Source organism: Lissotriton helveticus, chromosome 5_1, assembly GCF_964261635.1.
Source record: "Lissotriton helveticus chromosome 5_1, aLisHel1.1, whole genome shotgun sequence".
NCBI lineage: Eukaryota > Metazoa > Chordata > Amphibia > Caudata > Salamandridae > Lissotriton > Lissotriton helveticus.
In genome coordinates, this window is record NC_136065.1 from 1,694,210,969 (window position 1) to 1,694,230,350 (window position 19,382).

The window sequence follows — 19,382 nt, forward strand, 5'->3', positions numbered from 1 at the left end:
TTTCTAAGTCTTGGCGCTCTGCATGGTTTCCAAAATGCAGCAGGTATACCAAGTCAGGAGTACCAGACTTCTTTCTCTGGGTTTTACATAGACCACTGGGGACCACTTGAAAAAGGGCAAGAAGATGCCAGAACAGTTTTTGTGTACCTATTGTCTGGTTGCTGGAAAACCTTACTTTCGTTATACGAGACATCTGTCTCTGGCTTTATTGCAGGTACAATGGCTGTCCAGTTCTTATGTTGGAAAATAATAAGTTCCAGGGCCCTAGTCAGGAGGACATTGCAGCTTGTATCATACATTGTCCATGTCACCTCTGCCAGTGACAGTACTAACACAACTACTTACCGTCACACTCTTACAAGTGCGACAATTCATATTTTTCCAGGTCCTCAAAGCTATAAGAATGGATTGGGGGAGGGTATCAGTCATTGTCAATGTATATTGAATTAATAAACAGTTGTTGTGTTCATACCTAAATTAAGCAGATATGTGCGGACTACCGCCCGATCTCACTAATCAGCACAGAGGTCAAGCTCTTCGCCACTGTCTTGGCTTAGAGACTCCGACCCCTCCTACAGGACCTGGTCCACCCCGACCTGTGTGGGTTCAGGCCGGCTGGGGGCACTCGCCACTGCATCCGTCGTCTCCACCTGGCTCTGGCCCACTGTGGTCGGCTAACCCCGTATCTAGCACTGCATTTTTATAGACTTCGAGAAGGTCTTTGATACGGTGCTGGACAGGATGGGTTTTGGTCCCTCGTTCCGCCATCTGATTAAAGTTCTCTACACTAATCCCAGAGCCCGTGTACTCATTAACGGAGAGCTCTCTGAGGCTTTCCCGATCCGGAGGGGCACGCGTCAGGGGTGTCCCCTCTCACCACTCTTGTTCGCGTTAGCAATGGAGCCCCGGGGGGCGCACATCCGGCAGGACCCACTTATCCGGGGCTGGGCCTGGGACTCGAGCCAGGTGGACAAGATAGCCCTATATGCAGACGACGTACTGCTGTATTTGGCGGACCCGGAAAGCTCTGGCCCTAGTTGACTGGAGGTCCTTTCATATTTAGAGCAGGTCTCTGGGCTTCGCTAGCTTCACGGCGTCCTCACCCGGATTCTCTGGGGAGGCGAGAGACCACGCTTATCCCTGGCACACTGTCGTATTCCCCCCTTTGACAGGGGTATGGGGGTGACCAATCTCCACCTCTACTACCTGGCCACGAAACTCATCGTCATCCACGACTGGTATGCGGGTGGCTGGTTTGACCCTGCCTATCGCGTGGAACTCAGTATGTCGGACTTCACGGAGGTCCAGGCGCTTTTATACGATAGTCCAGTGCCACAGGCTATGCCCCCGGTCACCAGGACAGTGTTTCTGGCCTGGCGCACGGCCCTGCGTCACGCGAGGTGGGACCCGAAAATCACTCGACAGACGCCACTTTGGCATGGGTCCTGGATACAGGAGGTCTCGTCCCTGCAGGGGTTCCGACGGTGGGACCTCATTGGAGTTTCAGTGCTCGGAGATGTTTGGGTGGGGGACCACATCCGCTCCTTTGCAGACCTGCAGCAGCGCCACGCCCTTCCTCACTCCCAACTCTATAGATACCTGCAACTTAGACACGCCCTCTAAACGCATGTCTCACCTCCTGTGTCCCTTCCAGAGTTCAGCCCGCTGGAGGCTCAGGTGATGATGGGGAACCTAGGAAGAGGGGGAGTGTCCCGCATATACCGGTCTCTGGTAAATAATGGTCCTGCTTCCCTGGATCGGCGGGAGGGTTGGCTGGTTGCCCTAGAGGAGGTGGATTGGAGGGATGTCCTCATGGCGCCCAAAACCCTGACCACATCCTCCAAGTTGCGCTTTGTCCAACTGTATTACCTTCATGCGGCATACCTCACCCCGGCACGTCTATTTCAGGGCCGGTTGAAACCCTCTCCAGCATGCGCACGATGTGCCTTTGCCCTTGCCGATTTTTATCACATGGTATGGTGCTGTCCGGTGCTGGAGCCGTTTTGGAAGGGGGTGGAGCTTGAGCTTACGCAGGCCCTGGGGTGGGAGGTTCCCCATGATCCAATGCGTATGCTGTTGGGGGTGTTTGATGGCTTGGATGGCTCTAGGATGGACAAGCACCTTTTAGGGACAGTGGTGGCCAAGAGAGGCTTAGCAGAGCACTGGTCCCAGGCCAAGGCACCTACGGTGCAGAGATGGAGGAGGGGAGTGGACAGGTGTGGGATCCAGGAGGAAGCCCTATTCGAAGCCCGGGGATGTCCGGAAGTCCGGACTTATTCAGCAAAGTGTGGGGTAAATGGTTTAATATGATGCCACCATAATGATCTGCCTTCCTTTTATTCCAGGTATCACTGCAATTAATGTATGGACTGCTGAGCTATACCCTGATGGACCGCCCCTCTCCTTGTCGGCAACCTTTCCTAACATGTTCTTTCCAATGATTATTGAACTGCAACCAATGAATTTTTCTTGTTGTTATAAATCTAATAAAGTTGATTATCGAAAAAAAAATTAGGCAGACATGTGGCAGACTATCATAAGCGCCAGTGCTCACAATTACGTTTTCGACGCCGAGCACCGGCAACCACCGGCTTAAATTAAGCACTGGTGCTGGCCTAAACTGGATTTTAGTGTCTGATGTGATGCAAAACCAGGATAATCATAGTACACTCCCCACACACACCTCCAGCCCTCAGAGTCCATGTTTATTGTGGATGAAGACCTTTGCAATCTTGAAAATGCCCACTGATGGACACTGCCAGCCATGTTAGTGCTTTTCCGCCGCGGACGGGAGGCGACCGCGGCGGAAAAGCTGCGGACTGAAAAACGATCCCCCAGCCGTCCTAATGCAGGGGGGTACCATAGGTACCCCCCATGTGCACCCCCCACCCCCCCTTCACCCCTGGGGGCCCGCAACGGGCCCCCAAACACAAATCCGTATGCCTTTGCACGGCGGAAATGCCGCCGTGTAAAGGCATGTTAGTCCAGACATCCTAATATGGCTGGCGGTGTCTGATGGACACTGCCAGCCATGTTAGTGCTTTTCCGCCGCAGACGGGAGGCGACCGCGGCGGAAAAGCTGCGGACTGAAAAACGATACCCCAGCCATCCTAATCTGGCGGGGGGTCTTTTTCAGTCCGCTGCGGTTTTCCCGCATCCTCCGGGCCGGCGGTGGCTTCCGCCGGCCCGGAGGATGCGGGAAAACCACCATCATAATCGGCTCCTAAGTACGGCTTTTGAACTTGTTTATCTACTTGTAATTGGGAAATCATTTCATATTTCACATTTAAACACTAACCTGTGCAGAACCTTTTTGTGCACGTTGAAATGTTAAATTCTTCCAGTGCCAAGGGGGGCGTTGAGCATATTAAAGGGTTTGTCTTTTCAACCGGCCTGCAGCCTTGTCAGTCCACATTTGCTTTTCTTTTTTTGTCCTCATTTGCCTTTTCTTCAATAAGGACCATACCAACCACCTTGCACGACTTATAGACGTGATTTGACATATTGGTAGTAGAGATGTCCCAGAAGAAGAAGTACAGGTTGCTTTTATCTCCATCAAGGTATATTTCAACCTATAGGACCTTTATCGAAACTTGACTGGCCCTGGTCCAGGAGTAATTAAGGCATAATCATTGGACCCGGGGGGAAAAAAACCAAAAAAAAAACCCCGGGTTCATCTCCAATTAATTAGGAGGTCCCAGAAAGCCAAGTTCCGCTTACTAGCTGTTCTTTTGAGGTCCATTTTAGACGTTTCATATAAGGAGGAAAGCCACCGAGAATGTAATGGGGGTGTTTTCTCTACCCAGTGTATGCAAATTTGTCTTCTCGCTAATAAAATTGCATAGAAGAGAAGGGATTTCGCCTTGCCTTTGATGTTATCTTCCAACCCAAAGATGACAAGTGAAAGGGTTATTTCCAAAGATGTGTTTAGAGTTTCCTTCACATCTTCCCAGAATTTTAAGATGTCAGGACATTCCAAGAACATATGTATATCGCAAGCACCTACAAAATTGCATTTGTTACATTTTTTATTTGGTAGAAATTTAGATAGTTTCAAAGGGGTTATATATGCACGATGTGCGGAGAAGAGGTGGTTTAGTCTTAGCCATGAAGGCTTTACAGTTTTATATAATAGACCGAAAGAATTTTGCCATCTCTCCTCACACGGGATACCAATCGCCGTTCCCCATAATTCATCTGGGAGTTGGAATTCCCCATCAATTTCCTCCAACAGCTGCCAGTACCATGTAGCTACCTCCTTCCCTCCCATAGCTCTTTCCACCAACTTTTGTTCCGTTATGCTTGTTTTCCCTAAATTGGCGTCAGTACGGATCTGAGATCTCACCCAGCTGTTTAGTTGAATATATTTAAATCTCGACAGCCCTGAGCCAACTAGTTCATGCAACTCATCCCAAGCTATAAAGTTACCATCTTTGAATAGTTGACCCCATCTTGTAATGCCTGCTTGTTCTATTATTGTGGAAAGACTATCACGCAAGCATGATGGTAACCCGGGTGAGTCCCAGATTGGGGAGTAGTTGGAATAATATGACCAAGCCCAGTTTCTTTCTAATGTTAGACCAATTTTTAGCCCATGATTGTGCTATTTTGAGTTTAATGTTTTTAAAGAATTTCTGACATCCACATTTAAACATGAAACCATCCAGTGCTAAATTAGCCCCCAATAACATAGCCTTATACATAGAATCAGTTTCAAGATTAGATGGCATCTTTAGGAGCATTCTTGAATGTGACAACTGGAAGGCCCATGAGTAATACAGCAAGTCCGGCAATGCAAGGCCCCCTTTTTCTCTTCTTCTTCTTAACTTTTTCCATGCAATTCTTGTGGTTTTATAGTTCCATATGAAAGAATTGATTTCTCTTTGAGATTTTTCAATCATTTTCGGGTCAAAGGCAATGGGAATAGTGTTAAAGACAAAGGTGAATTTTGGAAGGATACACATTTTAACTAAATTCACTCTACCTATTGTTGAAAGTGGTAGATGTGACCAAGATTTTAGAAGCTTTTTGCTCTCGGTGTGTACCCTATCCAAGTTAGATTGCCCGATGCTGGCCACTTCTTGGGTTATTCTTATTCCTAAGTAGCGCATCGATAAAGATATTTTTGCCCCCAGCTGAATGTTTGGTAGATTCCAAGCCATTATCTCACTTATACAACCGAATTCCTCAGCCCGTTGGATGATTACTGGGTATGCTCTTACTGGGTCAGATGTGAAAACCAAGATATCATCTGCATACATTGCTACCCGCCTTTCCCACTCTCCAAAGCTAAAGGATGGAATATTAGCCTCGTCCCTTAAAAGCTGAGCGAACGGTTCGATGTATAAATTAAATAGGAGAAGGGAAAGCGGGCAGCCCTGCCTTGTACCTCTGGATATATTAAACGCTTCGGTCAGAGACCCGTTGACCAATAACCTAGCTGAGGGAGCACTGTATAGCTGTTTAATAGTCCTACAGAAACTCTCCCCACAATTAAATTTTTTCAATACATCATTAAGGTACAGCCAGTTGACTCTATCAAACGCCTTGGTTGCGTCTAGAGTCAAAGTAGCCAAGGGTAAAGAAAAAGCAGTAGCAATGTCTATGGCCCCTACAGCTTCATATGTTAGCTCTGCTAATTGTCTGCCCTTGATGAAACCTTTTTGGTCGGGATGAACAATTTTTCCGATGACACTAGCCAGTCTTGTAGAGATAATTGTTGTAAAGAGTTTATAGTCATTGTTGAGTAGTGATATTGGTCTGTATGACCCGCACTCTAATGGTGATTTTCCCGGTTTCGGGATAAGTACGATTGTAGCTTCCCCCCAAGTTTTTGGGGGCTGGTCCCCGTCTATTAGAATGCCATTAAAAAGTATCGTAAGCACGGGGGCAATAATCCCCTCAAGAGATCTATAGATTTCTCCAGGCAGACCGTCCGGACCAGCCGCCTTTCCTTTTTTTGATTGACGGATTGCTTTCTTGACCTCATCTTCAGTAATCTTGACCTCCAAGAGATTGCTCTGACTTGTTGATAAAGTTGGGAGGGTTATGGCATCCAGCCAGCTGTCCCTTGCTTGCTGGTCATTGGGGACGTCCTCTTTATAAATCTCCTCAAAGAAGTCGAAGAAAGCTCTCCCTATCTCTGAGTTAGTAGATCTTGTTTCTGACTCTCCAGGTATCTTAATTTCCCTGATATAGTTGAGGGCTTTGTCCGCTCTTATTTTCCACGCAAGTACCTTCCCTTCAGCTTCTCCAAATTCAAATTGAGAGGATTTGCTCGCTTCCCATCTTTTGTTTATTCTCTCTTGTAAGGTGTTTTCCAATTGGGATTTTAATTCGGCCAATTTCTCATGTTCACTAGAACATAATTAATAGGCTGAGGGCAGAATTGACCACCAATGTGACACCATTCAAGGACTACCTCCTATGTGGGTCGCACAATAAATATGGAGTGCATCCACATTGTTGTTTAAAACAGACGGAAGACTGAAGCAAGATTGTTTGTATTTTAGTTGCTACATTTTTTGGTGTTACATTTTTTGGGGTGATTGGTTTCCTTTCTTTTGTCCTCTTTGTTTCGTTTTAACATACAGTCCAGGTATTAGGTGTAAGGAGTGAGGATTAGTACACCGCCATAAAGTAAATAAACTGTGCACTTTAAATCATACTTATATACCAGTGACTAATGTAAGTTTCATTGTAGTACAAACAAAAGTATGACCTCTCCCCACAATATACCAAGTTTATGTTTCGCTTGTTTCATGCCCAGATGTAGTGGGGGTATTTAGACACACGCCAATATGTGAAGTCATTAATAAACAGCAGCTCAAATCCCTCCTCTCCGGTTTGTCACAAATAAGGCCAACACTGGACTGCTCCTGCCTTTAAAGGATCACAGAAAATCCCCCATCGCCCAGGATGTATTTGCTACTCATGCTGGAAAAGGAGGCTATGGAGAGGAGGCGAGATGGGTCAAATTACAAAAGTGCTATGGCTGGGAGGATACTAACACAAAAGGGTCTGGAATGTCATAGCTGCTATTAACCCAGTTAGTTTGGGGCAGTCCACTGATAGGGACAGTCCACTGTTCTATAATTTCTGTGAAGCTAGGCACTTTACCACAGTACTCTGCTAAGAGAAGGGGTAAATATTTTTTATTAACACTAGACAGAGGTAAGACATGCAATTTGACAACTTAAAACGTTTAGAAGGGATGTAGATAAAATCCAGAGTTTAAATGTATGTTCTGATACGTATCTGCAGACCGTAAAATGGAGTTTGAAGGATTTTTTATTACCATAAGATAAAGAAATAGAGTCAAGCACAAATCTCATACTTTGAAAGCAGGTTTCTGCACTTAGGGGCCGATTATGATGGCGGACGGACCTGAGTCCGTCCGCCACTATAGAGTAGGAGGGACCGTCCGCAGGGGCAGCCGCGGTCCCTCCGTGCAAATTAGGATGTGACCGCCACCCTGGCGGTCACATCCTGTATTTTTAACATTGCGGCGGGTGCTGCTTGAAGCAGCACCCGCCGCAATGTTAAAAATGTAAGTTGTGCATTTGCATGCACAAAGCGGCAGGCACCACGCGGTGCCTGTCGCTTTGTGCACGAAAATGCAGGGGGGTACCATAGGTACCCCCCATGTGCACCCCCCACCCCCCCTTCACCCCTGGGGGCCCGCAACGGGCCCCCAAACACAAATCCGTATGCCTTTGCACGGCGGAAATGCCGCCGTGTAAAGGCATGTTAGTCCAGACATCCTAATATGGCTGGCGGTGTCTGATGGACACTGCCAGCCATGTTAGTGCTTTTCCGCCGCAGACGGGAGGCGACCGCGGCGGAAAAGCTACGGACTGAAAAACGATACCCCAGCCATCCTAATCTGGCGGGGGGTCTTTTTCAGTCCGCTGCGGTTTTCCCGCATCCTCCGGGCCGGCGGTGGCTTCCGCCGGCCCGGAGGATGCGGGAAAACCACCATCATAATCGGCTCCTAAGTACGGCTTTTGAACTTGTTTATCTACTTGTAATTGGGAAATCATTTCATATTTCACATTTAAACACTAACCTGTGCAGAACCTTTTTGTGCACGTTGAAATGTTAAATTCTTCCAGTGCCAAGTGGGGCGTTGAGCATATTAAAGGGTTTGTCTTTTCAACCGGCCTGCAGCCTTGTCAGTCCACATTTGCTTCTTAAGCATAGATTATTTTCTCTCAATAAAAATGGGAGTAACATCTCTTAGCACCTGAGATTTGAGAACAGGGCCGGAACAGAATCAAAAATTAGCCTTGGCAAGCATGTTTAAACTATTCCCTACTGCAGGATACTATGATGAAAATGAGCTGTGCAATGTAGTTGGGCATGTTAGTTATCCTGATCTGTAAACACCCCAAGCTTGTAGCCCACCAGGCAAATGCCCGAGCAGCAAAATGGTCTGTCTGACCCTGTCTGGGCAGCTGCGCCAAATGCATTAGAGCTAACATACCAAAAAAGTAACACATGCTAAAATAATTATAAAATCATTTCCATTTTTACGAAAGTGTCAATGCAACTAAGAATAACTAATTAGTATGGCCCAGGTTCCCAATGTTCCAAACATTGTATCTCCAGAACCCAAAGATGTGAAGATATTGCTGGGAACACAACAAAAATATTAATTTATTACAGCTTACATCAGTCCACGATCTCACTCTCCAACACCCCCCCGTGCTCTGACGTCCCAAGTGATAGACTTTCTCACACCACTGTACACACCTCAAGATTATGTCATCCAACAACGCAATATGCAGGCAACACCAGCCACACCGACCGGGTTCAAGTAATTACAGTCCAACAGACTTCGGCAGACGAATTATGACACCAGTGACGCAGTTCAGTATTAATGCCGACTGCCCCCACCCACATACACACACTGTCACCCTTTGAACCTTACGCGTTATTCTCTACTGTTTTGTGTTAAATGCAATCTGGCTGGTAACAACAACTACAGAATTCCATTTTTACTTTCCCCACACGGTTTGCCTCACAGACATGTTGCGGTCGTGTCCTTTAAAATTAATTCTATTTAAATAAACAACATAAATGAAGGTTCCGATATTAACACCAACAGAAAAAGATCGATTGGGGTATGCTCATATCATGCCAAGAAACGATACTGCGGATATATATAGATGTACCACATAAAGTCTTCAGACAATAGTAGTTGGTTTTAAAGAATTCATTTTGCTCTTTGGTGAATCTTTTGTTGTCGGGAAAGATTGGAAGTCTTTCTTACTGTTGGAAGAGGGACTTCTACTATCAAGGACAGGAATAAAGCACATATGAAGGTTTAGAACATGTTTGAGCCTTCCTTCTACGAGGTATGGCGTTCAGAACTGCAGCATGGGGGAATATGGAGTATGCTACAGAGAAGGGAAGGTCATAAGCAACATCAAAGGGTGGACTAAATACAGAGGTGGGTAGGGGGCAATGTGGCTATCGGCTCATGCTGGTCCCACTGCCGGCCGGAAGGCTTTCACCCTACGATGATCACCCTCCCCCACCTTATCTGTTCTCCGCTGCGGTTTGATACTCACTGCTCCGGCAGGACCAAGTCAATCCGCGGCTGCCTTTGGGAGCGGTGCAGTCGCTCAAGGATAAGCTTGATTTCATCTGCGGGAGACAGAGAAACGAGAGAGGGCAGAGACATCGAGTGAAGTGGGACAAATAACCAGTGACATGAGGAAAAAGACGCGCCGCGATGGAAGAGACAGCTCTGAGACAAAGACAGGTGACACAAACTGAGGGAAGACAGCGCTAAACCGTGAGACGACAGATAACGAACTCTGGGCCCGATTCACAAAAGTAATCTGAGACAAAATCCTATCTTACGACTTTAGGTATTCACAAAAGGCATTTAGGAGTAGTAAAGTTAGGATTTCTACCTTTGCTCCTTCTAAATGCCTTTTGTGAATATTTAAAGTTGTAAAGTTAGGATTTTTCTCAGTTTAGGAGTAGTAAAGTTAGGAATCCTAGCTTTGCAACTCCTAAATGCCTTTTGTGAAGACCGAAAGTCGTAAAGTTAGGATTTTTCTCACTCTAGGTGTACTAAAGTTAGGAATCATAGCTTTACTACTCCTAAATGCCTTTTGTGAACACCAAAAGTTGTAATGTTATGATTTTTTCTCAGCTTAGGGGTAGTAAAGTTAGGAATTCTAACTTTACTACTCCTAAATGCCTTTTGTGAAGACCGAAAGTTGTAAAGTTAGGATTTTGTCAGATTACTTTTGTGAATCGGCCCTCTGTGAGGCAAGCAGCCAACAGTGAGACTTCGCATATAAACTATGAAAGAACATATGGACAGCAGAAGTACTGCTAATATGAACACTTAAACCTTGCGGTGGGAAGCCTACAGTCAGGATACATAAATTATGCTGCATATGAGATACATACAAAAGTCATCTGGAACTATTTCAATACATTTGATGCAAACATTATTGATAAAAAATATATGATAAACCAACTTCTCAAGCCTCGTGATGATGGAATGCATGAAAAAGAGCATGGTACCTGGTAAATCATATGGCACACTCATTACCAGAACACACACTAAAGGAAAATAAGTACCCATAACCTTGTCATATAGGTATTACTAATAAGAAATCTTAATTTTTGCCAGCAAAAATAGTCTTCCCAGAACCTTTATTTAAAAATTCCAAAAATCATGGTAAATTGAAAATAGTGAGAAGAGGTCATAAATATGAGAAGGGACCCAAACATTGTCAGATGGGATACATAGATCATGTGACAAAGGGGCGTGGCTAAGGAGCCGATGGGGGCAGGCAGCGTGAGCTCGGAGCTCCGCGCCCGATCCCCTGCAATTCTCCTGAGGTGGGAGCCTCCCGATCCCCCCCCCCCCCGGAACTGGCTGGCCGCTGTGGGAGGTGTCCTGAGGTGCGGGGGCTACGCGGCGGGATTCGGAAGAGGAGCGCTCTGCCGCTTCGGGCGATCGGCTACTCCTGAGGCGCTGTTGTCCGGAGACACAAAATGGTGCCGGCCCCGGGACTTGCAATGGCTGGGCCCCGTTGAAGACGGCCGCATTACCCGGACTGGGAGCACCGGGAGAGAGCCCTGCTCGAGGCTGGCGGACCGCCACTCGGGTGATTTGCCGGGGCGGGGCCCTGACGCGTTGGCAGATGGCCCCCAAGCTGTGGAGCGGGCCGGGAGCGGACGTGGGCACTGGCCGCGGCCCCCTATGACTTGCCCGCAATAGGAAGTTGCACTCCTGATGGACGCTGCGGGGGTCCCACAGATACTGTGCTGGGGCCCCGGAGTAGGTGGCGGGGGATTGCAGGCGAGCACCAAGACTGTGCGGTGGCGAGCTGCTTGGGGGGGCCCCCCTGGACATGTACATAGGCCTTCGAGGTGCGCCCTGGCTTCGCCTTTGGTGGGCGCTGTGGTGAGCTGGGAGCCTGAAGTTGACTGACGGTGGCCCCTGTACCGACCCGCAACGCTTGGGCGAGCTGGTGAGGTGATGTAGACCAGCAGCGGCTCGTGGATGGACGGAGCTGTGTGTAGGGGGAGCGAGTGGACGGAGGACCCACTGGCATCATTGACCCGGTGAGCGTGTACTGTGGGGCGGCGAGTAGGGAAGACTGTAGGCGCTGATGCCTTGCCCCCTCCCTGGTTGGACCTTGCGCAGAGTAGGGCTGTGCTGACGGAGAGGAGCGGAGTGACCTGGGGATACCCCTGGATTGGCCTCTGGCAGGTCGGGCGGGCTGGACTGCTGCTGAAGCGGGGTGTAGGGGCGAAGGAGATGGCGACGACCCTGAGGAGCGGCTTGGGGCTGCCTGGCGGAGAAGCTCCCTGGTGGAACTCGACTGGTATATGCTGCCTCTTGGAACGCTGAGGGCATACCTGGGCTGGCTGCGGAGTGCGGGGCCTGCGGCGGGTAACCGGTGGAGATGGCGCCATTGCCGAAGGCTTGAGCGGACGAGTGGCAGAGGGGACGCCCTGCCTCCTGGGGCTTGATTGCCTGGCTACGGAGCCTGGGAGGTGAGGCCTTCGACGGCTGATTGGAGGAGGCAAGAGAGTGGCGGAACGGGCTCGGAGGGCGTCACTGGCTGTGGCCATGGGCAAGCCTCGGGGACGGCGGGAGGGCGATCAGGCCCCATCAGATGTTGAGTCCCCGCCCCAGGAGTCCAAGGTGGAGCAGGAGATGCCGCTGAGCTCCGGGCTTCAGCTGCAGCTGGATAAAATACTGGCGGCCATCACAGACACTCGCACAGCCCTTCAGCAGGACATTGCGCAGGTCACCACAGGGCTGGGCCTACTGCGGGCGGACCACTCGAAACTGGTGGACCCAGTGAAGCAGACTGAAACAACGCTTCAAGAGGTAGGCCCTGCACAGACTGCGCTGACCACCTCCCTGGCCGGGGTCTTAGATCGCGTCACGGGGCTGGAACGGCGAGCTGAAGAGGCGGAAGGCAGGAACAGACGCAATAACATCCGCGTGGTTGGACTGCCAGAGAAAATTGAGGGATCGGATATGGTAGCGTATTTGGAGGATTAGCTTCGCACAGTTGTGGCCCCTGAGGGCCTTTCGAATTTCTACACCCTGGAGAGGGCGCACCGGGTGTCGGCTAGGCCGCCGTTGCAGGGCCGCCATCCGCGCCCGGTGGTGACGCGATTGCTGCACTTTCGGGATCGGGATTTGCTTTTACGGAAGGCCCGCAGCGATGGCCCATTCCACGTGGACAATTGCAACGTCACTTTGTTCCTGGACTATTCGTTTGAGACGCAGCGGCGTCGCATGTCCGTCCAAGCTGTGAAGAAGGAACTGCGATCGGAGGGGATCCAATATTCCCTATTCTTCCCGGCTAAGCTCCGCATTGTACTGGATGGCAAGTCCCACTTTCACGATACGCCCGAGGAGGCCTGAAAATGGCTGGAGTCCTACGGAGCAGGGAAGGATGGACAGGAAGCGGAGGCGCGTGCACTGGCAGGGGATTCGCAGCCCCGCAGATCGCAGCGACTGCGGCGCCGCAAGCGCAGCTTGCGGAAACCGTCGACATCACAGACGGCCATGGAACGCAGGGGTGCCCTGAATGCAGTGGTGGCGATCTCTGGTGAACTGTTGCAGGCCACGTCGGAGGCGTCCGAACAAGGTAGCGGAAAGTGCCAGTCGGAGGGGGAATCCTCGGTCTCGGATGATCAGAGACTGCCACCGATCACCCCTGCGACGGCTGACGGACTGCTGGATGAGTAACTGCGGGACTGGTTATGGGGATGTGATAATGGCATTGGTGGGTAGCGTGTATTCGCCTGGCTTGTTTGAGGGCGGGCTGTTGTGAAATAACATGGACAAATGGGGGGGGTGTTGGATGCCTGGATTGTGAGTGCCTGGGGCTGCGGCGGATGCGGGGATTTGGGGGGCTCTGGGAGGTGGGATGACGTGGGGGGGGTGTGAGTAGCGTATTTGGATTTGTTGCAGGTTACACCTTAGGCCCTAGCCAACCCCCACGGGATGGTATTGTTTGGTTTGACTTGACCTTGCATGGTGTGTGCAGTTGGGGCGGTTTGGATGGGTTCCACTTTGTTAGTGCCTGTTTTTGGAGGGGTGGGCAGTGTAAGGGGGGCGAGTTGGGGGTTGTTTGTTTTGGGGATGTTGCCCGCTGTTGCGCATCTGTATTATAACTGTGCTACCTGATGTTGCCTTTTTGAATGTGGACGTCCCTGTTTGGCAGCTAGGGGAGGTGGGCTGCTTTGAGCGGGATTTATCGCACTTGTTACGGGTCTGGCTCCTGACGTGAAATGTATGACCTGGAATGTTCGGGGATTGCACTCTATGCAGTGTAGGTATAAGATCCACTCCTATCTAGTCCGCAGGGGGATACAGATTGCATTACTGCAAGAGACACATCTTACTAAAACTGAGGGGCGGGCTCTGCAGCGTAGGTGGCGTGGGCAGCTGTATTATACCACGTATTCGGCCTTCGCACAGGGGGTGCTGATTTGGGTTAGGGAGATGTGTCCCGTTCCAAATGATAGACCTCTTAGTCGACCCGGGAGGCAGGTATGTAGCAGTTCGTGGCCGCTTGTATGGCCGTGAGGTGACCCTCTGAAGCATTTATGCTCCTAACGTGGAGCAAGCATCCTTTCTGGAGTCTTTGGCCTCCGCCCTTGCCGACTACTTCACAGTGCCGGTCCTGATGGGGGGGGGATTTCAACTCTATTGCTGATGTGACCATGGATAGATCGCACCCTCCGTTGCCCGCGGCCCCGCTAAATAAACTGGCAGCGGTCCGCGCCCACTAGCAGGATAATTGGGGGCTTGTTGATGTTTCCTCCAGTCCAATGGGACCTCTATGGGGTTTTCCGGAGCTCCTAGCTATGCGAACGTCTTCATGATGAAGTACGAGCAGGAGAACATTCTCTCCCGCCCCCAATGGAACACCAAATTGCTTATTTATAAGCGCTACATCGATGATATCTTCATCATGTGGCAGGGCACCAAACATGAGTTGGAACAAAACATTCTGCAACTCAACAGTATCAACCCTCGGATCCAGTTCACCCACCACATTTCCAATGAGCAAATAGCATTCCTAGATGTATTGGTTAAACTATCAGACTCAAACGTAACCACTTCCATTTACATCAAACCCACCGACAGGAATAACGCTTTACAGTACCAGAGCTTTCACCCCTGGCCTTTGAAAAAACATCTCCCGTACTCCCAGTTTCTCCGAATTAAAAGGATCCACTCAGAGGATAGTGATGGCTTGCAGATGGTTGAAGTCGCCAAAAGTAAATACAGCAGAGAGGTTACCCTGATCCTGTTTTAAATCAAGCCACTAACAGAATTGCACTAGTGACCCGAGAGTCTTGAGAAGAAACAAATGACCAAGACCTTATCCAGAGAAGTTTTTGTGTCAACATATTCAACCCAATCACGACAAGTAAAATCGATCATTCTAAATCGATGGAGTCTTATGCAATCAGAACCTGATTTTGTTGGAATATTTAATGCTCCCCCATTATTTGCATACAAAAGGGCAAGTAATTTGAAGGAGATCCTGAACAAAAAACAATCTCAACCCAAGGTCATACACAGAGGGTTCAGTAAATGTTTCAATTGCTCTAATTGTAATAATGCAGTAATTGGCAAGTCAATGAACCACCCGAGATCGGGCAAAACTATTACTTTTTTGCATACCACAAATTGTAATAGTGATTTTGTAGTTTATTACATCAAATGTCCGTGTGACTTATATTACGTTGGAAAAACAGAACACAGTGTGCGCATAAGAATCACAGAGCACAAAAGCCGTATACGCACGCAGAACACGACTTCCCCTCTGGCCATGCATTGGGTTACTGCTAAACACAACATATCCCAATTAAGATTCGGGGTTCTCCAAGCCATTGAACCTAGCACAGAACATGACCGAGCGAAGCTTTTGTCTCAACGTGAGACACACTGGATATGGTTTTTACAAACCTTGACACCGACAGGGCTTAATGATAAGTTTGAACTGTCATGCTTCATGTAACCACATGTACATTCTATTTAATCAATTAGATTGTGCACACCAATAGTGGCAGATTCTATTACATAGTTCCTGTAAGTGGTTTTTTAATTCAACAGATATGAATCGACACATTCTGCACACTAGTGCTTATATACTAATACTGTTCTGTGTTACACCAGTAATTTTGCGTTTTCTGCTGTGACTCTTTTATCCTCATCACTTAACTTCTGTACTAGGTGCGACTAAAAACGTAGTTGACTATTTTTGTTAAACTGAATTGTAATGATTTAAAAGTTGATATGCTTTCATTCATTCACCTTCCATGATGGCATAATTCAAATCATAGTCTGTTATTGATGTTTACCTTTATCTGACAGAGAGTCAAGTATCCGACTTAGTTAAGGAGATTGTGCACACTGTTAGTGGCAGATATTATTCTAAAGTTTTTGCAATGAACTTGACATGGATCGGCACATTGTGCATAATAGGGTTTTCATATTCAGACAGTTTAGAAGTCCGAGTACAAGTTTGTATGTTTGGTAGAGATTCCTTTAGCCCTATTCATTCTTCCAACATGGCGCGACCGCGGTCCGTCATTTATGTTCACTATCCACCACATAAACAGTCACTTCCTGTTAGCGTCTTTCACCATACCGGCACCGTTGTTCACGTAGAAGAGCACTCGCGTTTAACATTCACGGTAAGCACAGCACTGGGATACGACATATGTCGAGCACTGTCTTTGCAGTAAATGATAACTAACTGGCCCGCGCTCTCCGTTTTTTACAGAGGATCGTGTACATCAGTCTAAACGGTAACCGCGTCTCTTTTTTTAGCAACACGGGTGCATACCTCATGGTCATTAGCTAAAACATGTTGGGTTATCTTTATCCATAATAGGGTTGGAACCACAGAAGGGTATCTCCTGATATCCGGAAGTCGAATTAGCGCACTGAAGTAAGACTTTTATAAGCGCATAAGTTTCACTCTATGCATGCTCACTTCGGGCTTTCACAATCGCCAGACACTATTTCCAATCAAGTCAAGACGTGCATGGCACTGAATAAACTCTAGCCACCTGAGGCATGAAATTGCATGGCACTTATTAAATATCTTGACTAAGGATACTAATACAGGATACACCACACTACACTCGTTGTGTTTGTGAAGAGTAAGCTTTCATGTTCAAGTAATCATCAATCACGTATTGAACTGGTCATGCTCCATTTTTTTAGTTTCTTACACACTGTTTTAGTTACTTTGGTGTGGATAGTCGAGCTTGGTAAATCCTGACAATCTCTAAATGTCTCCTTGTATATTCTGCCGTCAATAGATACTTACATTACGTTATATTATTCCACAGATTCCCCTGATGAAGGGCACTGTTACCTGCCCGAAATGCATTGGGATGCGCATAATCATATTGTTGTTTACATGTAGATGCTTGTGAATTTGCAACAACGTCACATATTGCGCTTTCTTGTGAATTTATATAAGAAATAACCAATTGAATAAAATGAAAATGAGTTGAAATGTGAAACTATGCATGATTACAATGTGTACAAGTAACGAATTAGCATGAAATAGATTGTATACTTTTTGAAATTTTGGATTTACACTCCTTGTGAGTGATCATAGCAGTGCAACAGTAGCCTGGACTGAATCCAGGAACTCTACTAATAGGCTTGTTGATGTTTGGCATGCGCAGCACCCGGCGGATAGAGATTATTCCTTTTATTCGGCCCTTCACGACCTCCATGTCCGGCTTGATGTTGTCTTTTGTAGTGCTGGCCTGACCTCTTTGGCGGTCAGGAGTGAGTATTTGACGCGCACCATATCGGACCATAACCACCTTTTGGTGAATTTCTGTTGGGTGGGAGAGCGACCCAGCATTCCTCACTGGAGATTGCGCCCCGAGATGTTAGCGGACCCGGTATTCCGTGTGGAACTTGGCGAGGGGCTAGAACATTACTTTGCCGAAAACGCGGGCACCGCTTCAACGACGGCTATGGAGTGGGATGCCTTCAATGTGGTGGTCCGTGGCGTTTGTATCGCCAAATGGGTGGGGGTTCGGAAGCTGCTACTACAGGAGATTGACCGGGCTGAATTGGCGTTGCGCGAGGCCGAGAGAGCTCACTCTGATGGCACTGGGAAACGTGATGACGTGCTGGCTCGAAAGGAGGCGGTGGCGGGGGGAGTGGAACGGCTCAGATGTTTTGATTATAAGGCGTTTGGGGCTCGGGCGCATGGGGAGCGGGACATTGTTGGCTTGGCTTGCAAACCCCGCTCCTCGGTGTGTGCCTATCCTGGCGCTGGCGTCCTCCGCTGACCGGTTGGAGCATGATCAGCAGCGGATCAATGAGGTGTTCCGCTCCTTTTATGCGGACCTTTACACCAGTCGCCTCCGGGCTGATGAGACGGGACCCTAGGCATTTTTGAAGGGTCTGGAATTGCCTGCGAAAGAGGCGGAAGCCTTGGGGCAAGATGTTACCCTAGCCGAGATCCGCTGCGCAATTAAGCAATTGGCGTGCAATAAGACGCCTGGGAGCGACGGCTTGCCGATTGAATTTTACTCGGCGTACGTGGACCTACTGGCTCCAAGACTATTGATGGTGTACCGAGAGGCTCGGAAAACAGGGAGGTTGCCGGGGTCGACTGGGGAGGCCATCATTATACCACTGCTTAAGCCTGGGAAAACGCAGACTGATCCTGCTGCAAATAGGCCTCTTTCCATGCTCACTACGGACTATAAAATATTGAGCCGGGTGCTCGCCACTAGGCTCCTCCTGTTGATGACGCGGTTGGTGCATGAGGACCAGGCGGGCTTCATCCCGACGCGTAATACTGCCAGTAGCGTTCGCAGGCTGCTCGGGATCCTTGATGAGGGAGGCGGTGAAGCATTGGTGCTGTCGGTCGACATCGCTAAGGCGTTTGCTAGCCTGGAATGGCCTTACCTGTTCTCGGCGATGGCGGCACTCGGGCTTGGGGCCGGGTATATTGGTTGAACAAAAATGTTGTATTCGTCGCCCACTGCCAGAGTCCGAGTGGGGAGGGCCGTTTCTGCCCGCTCTCTCCGCTGTGGTTTACTCTTGCGATAGAACCGTTAGCTTCGCGCTCGAGGTTAGGAGCTGCGTACCAGGGCCTTCCGCTCCGGGGCCGGAGCCACCATATTTCGCTGTATGCGGATGACCTCCTTATGTTTTTGGAGGACGCCGGGGACGCCCTGAGCGGGGCACGGAACCTGCTTGATCGTTTCGGGGACATCTCGGGCCTGCGGGTTAACTGGGCCAAGACCTGCGTTTTCCCAGTGTCTAGTGGGTGTGGCCTGCCGGCATTGCCACCCGGCTTGACGTGGGAGCCAAGGTGCCTTCCTTATTTGGGAACGCGGGTGTATCACGCACAGGCGGATCTCCTTGAGGGTAATATCGAAAGGGCTATGAGGGGCCTGAGAGGTAGCATGCGGTTCTGGAGCTCCCTGCCTTTGTCGGTGATAGGTCGAATCGCGCTCCTGAAAATGGTGGCGCTTCCTCGCCTATTGTATTTTTTTAGGACTTTACCGATACGAATACCGGCGGCGTTTTTTCGACGGCTCCGCTCTGCAGTGAGTAGCTTTATATGGGGAAAAGGTCGGCGTAGAGTGGCCTTGGACACATTGATGAGATCGCGAGAGGAGGGGGGTCTTGCCTCGCCCGACTTTCAATTATACTATCTGGCCGCGCAATTCCAGGTCCTCACCCAAGCGGTGGCATTGGAGTTTCGGGGCCCGGTGAGGGGGATCGACCCTGACGTGCCGCGGCACGTGTTGTCGTTTGTAATACTACAGCAAAAACTGAGACTGGCTGATTTATCCATGGCGGAAAGTACCCTGAG

At 49.0% G+C, this 19,382-nt stretch overlaps 1 protein-coding gene across 2 annotated transcripts in view; it reads right to left on the reverse strand.

Moving 5' to 3' along the window:
• Positions 1–19,382, reverse strand: part of REC8 (REC8 meiotic recombination protein) — a 690,516-nt gene that overhangs the window by 664,272 nt on the left and 6,862 nt on the right. The window contains exon 4 of one of the 2 annotated variants that reach the window (XM_078644950.1): positions 9,576–9,651. The exons of the other annotated variant lie outside the window; for it this stretch is intronic. Coding sequence (XP_078501076.1) covers positions 9,576–9,651 — 76 coding nt within the window. The remainder of the gene's footprint in view (positions 1–9,575; positions 9,652–19,382) is intronic. 2 annotated transcript variants of the gene reach the window in all.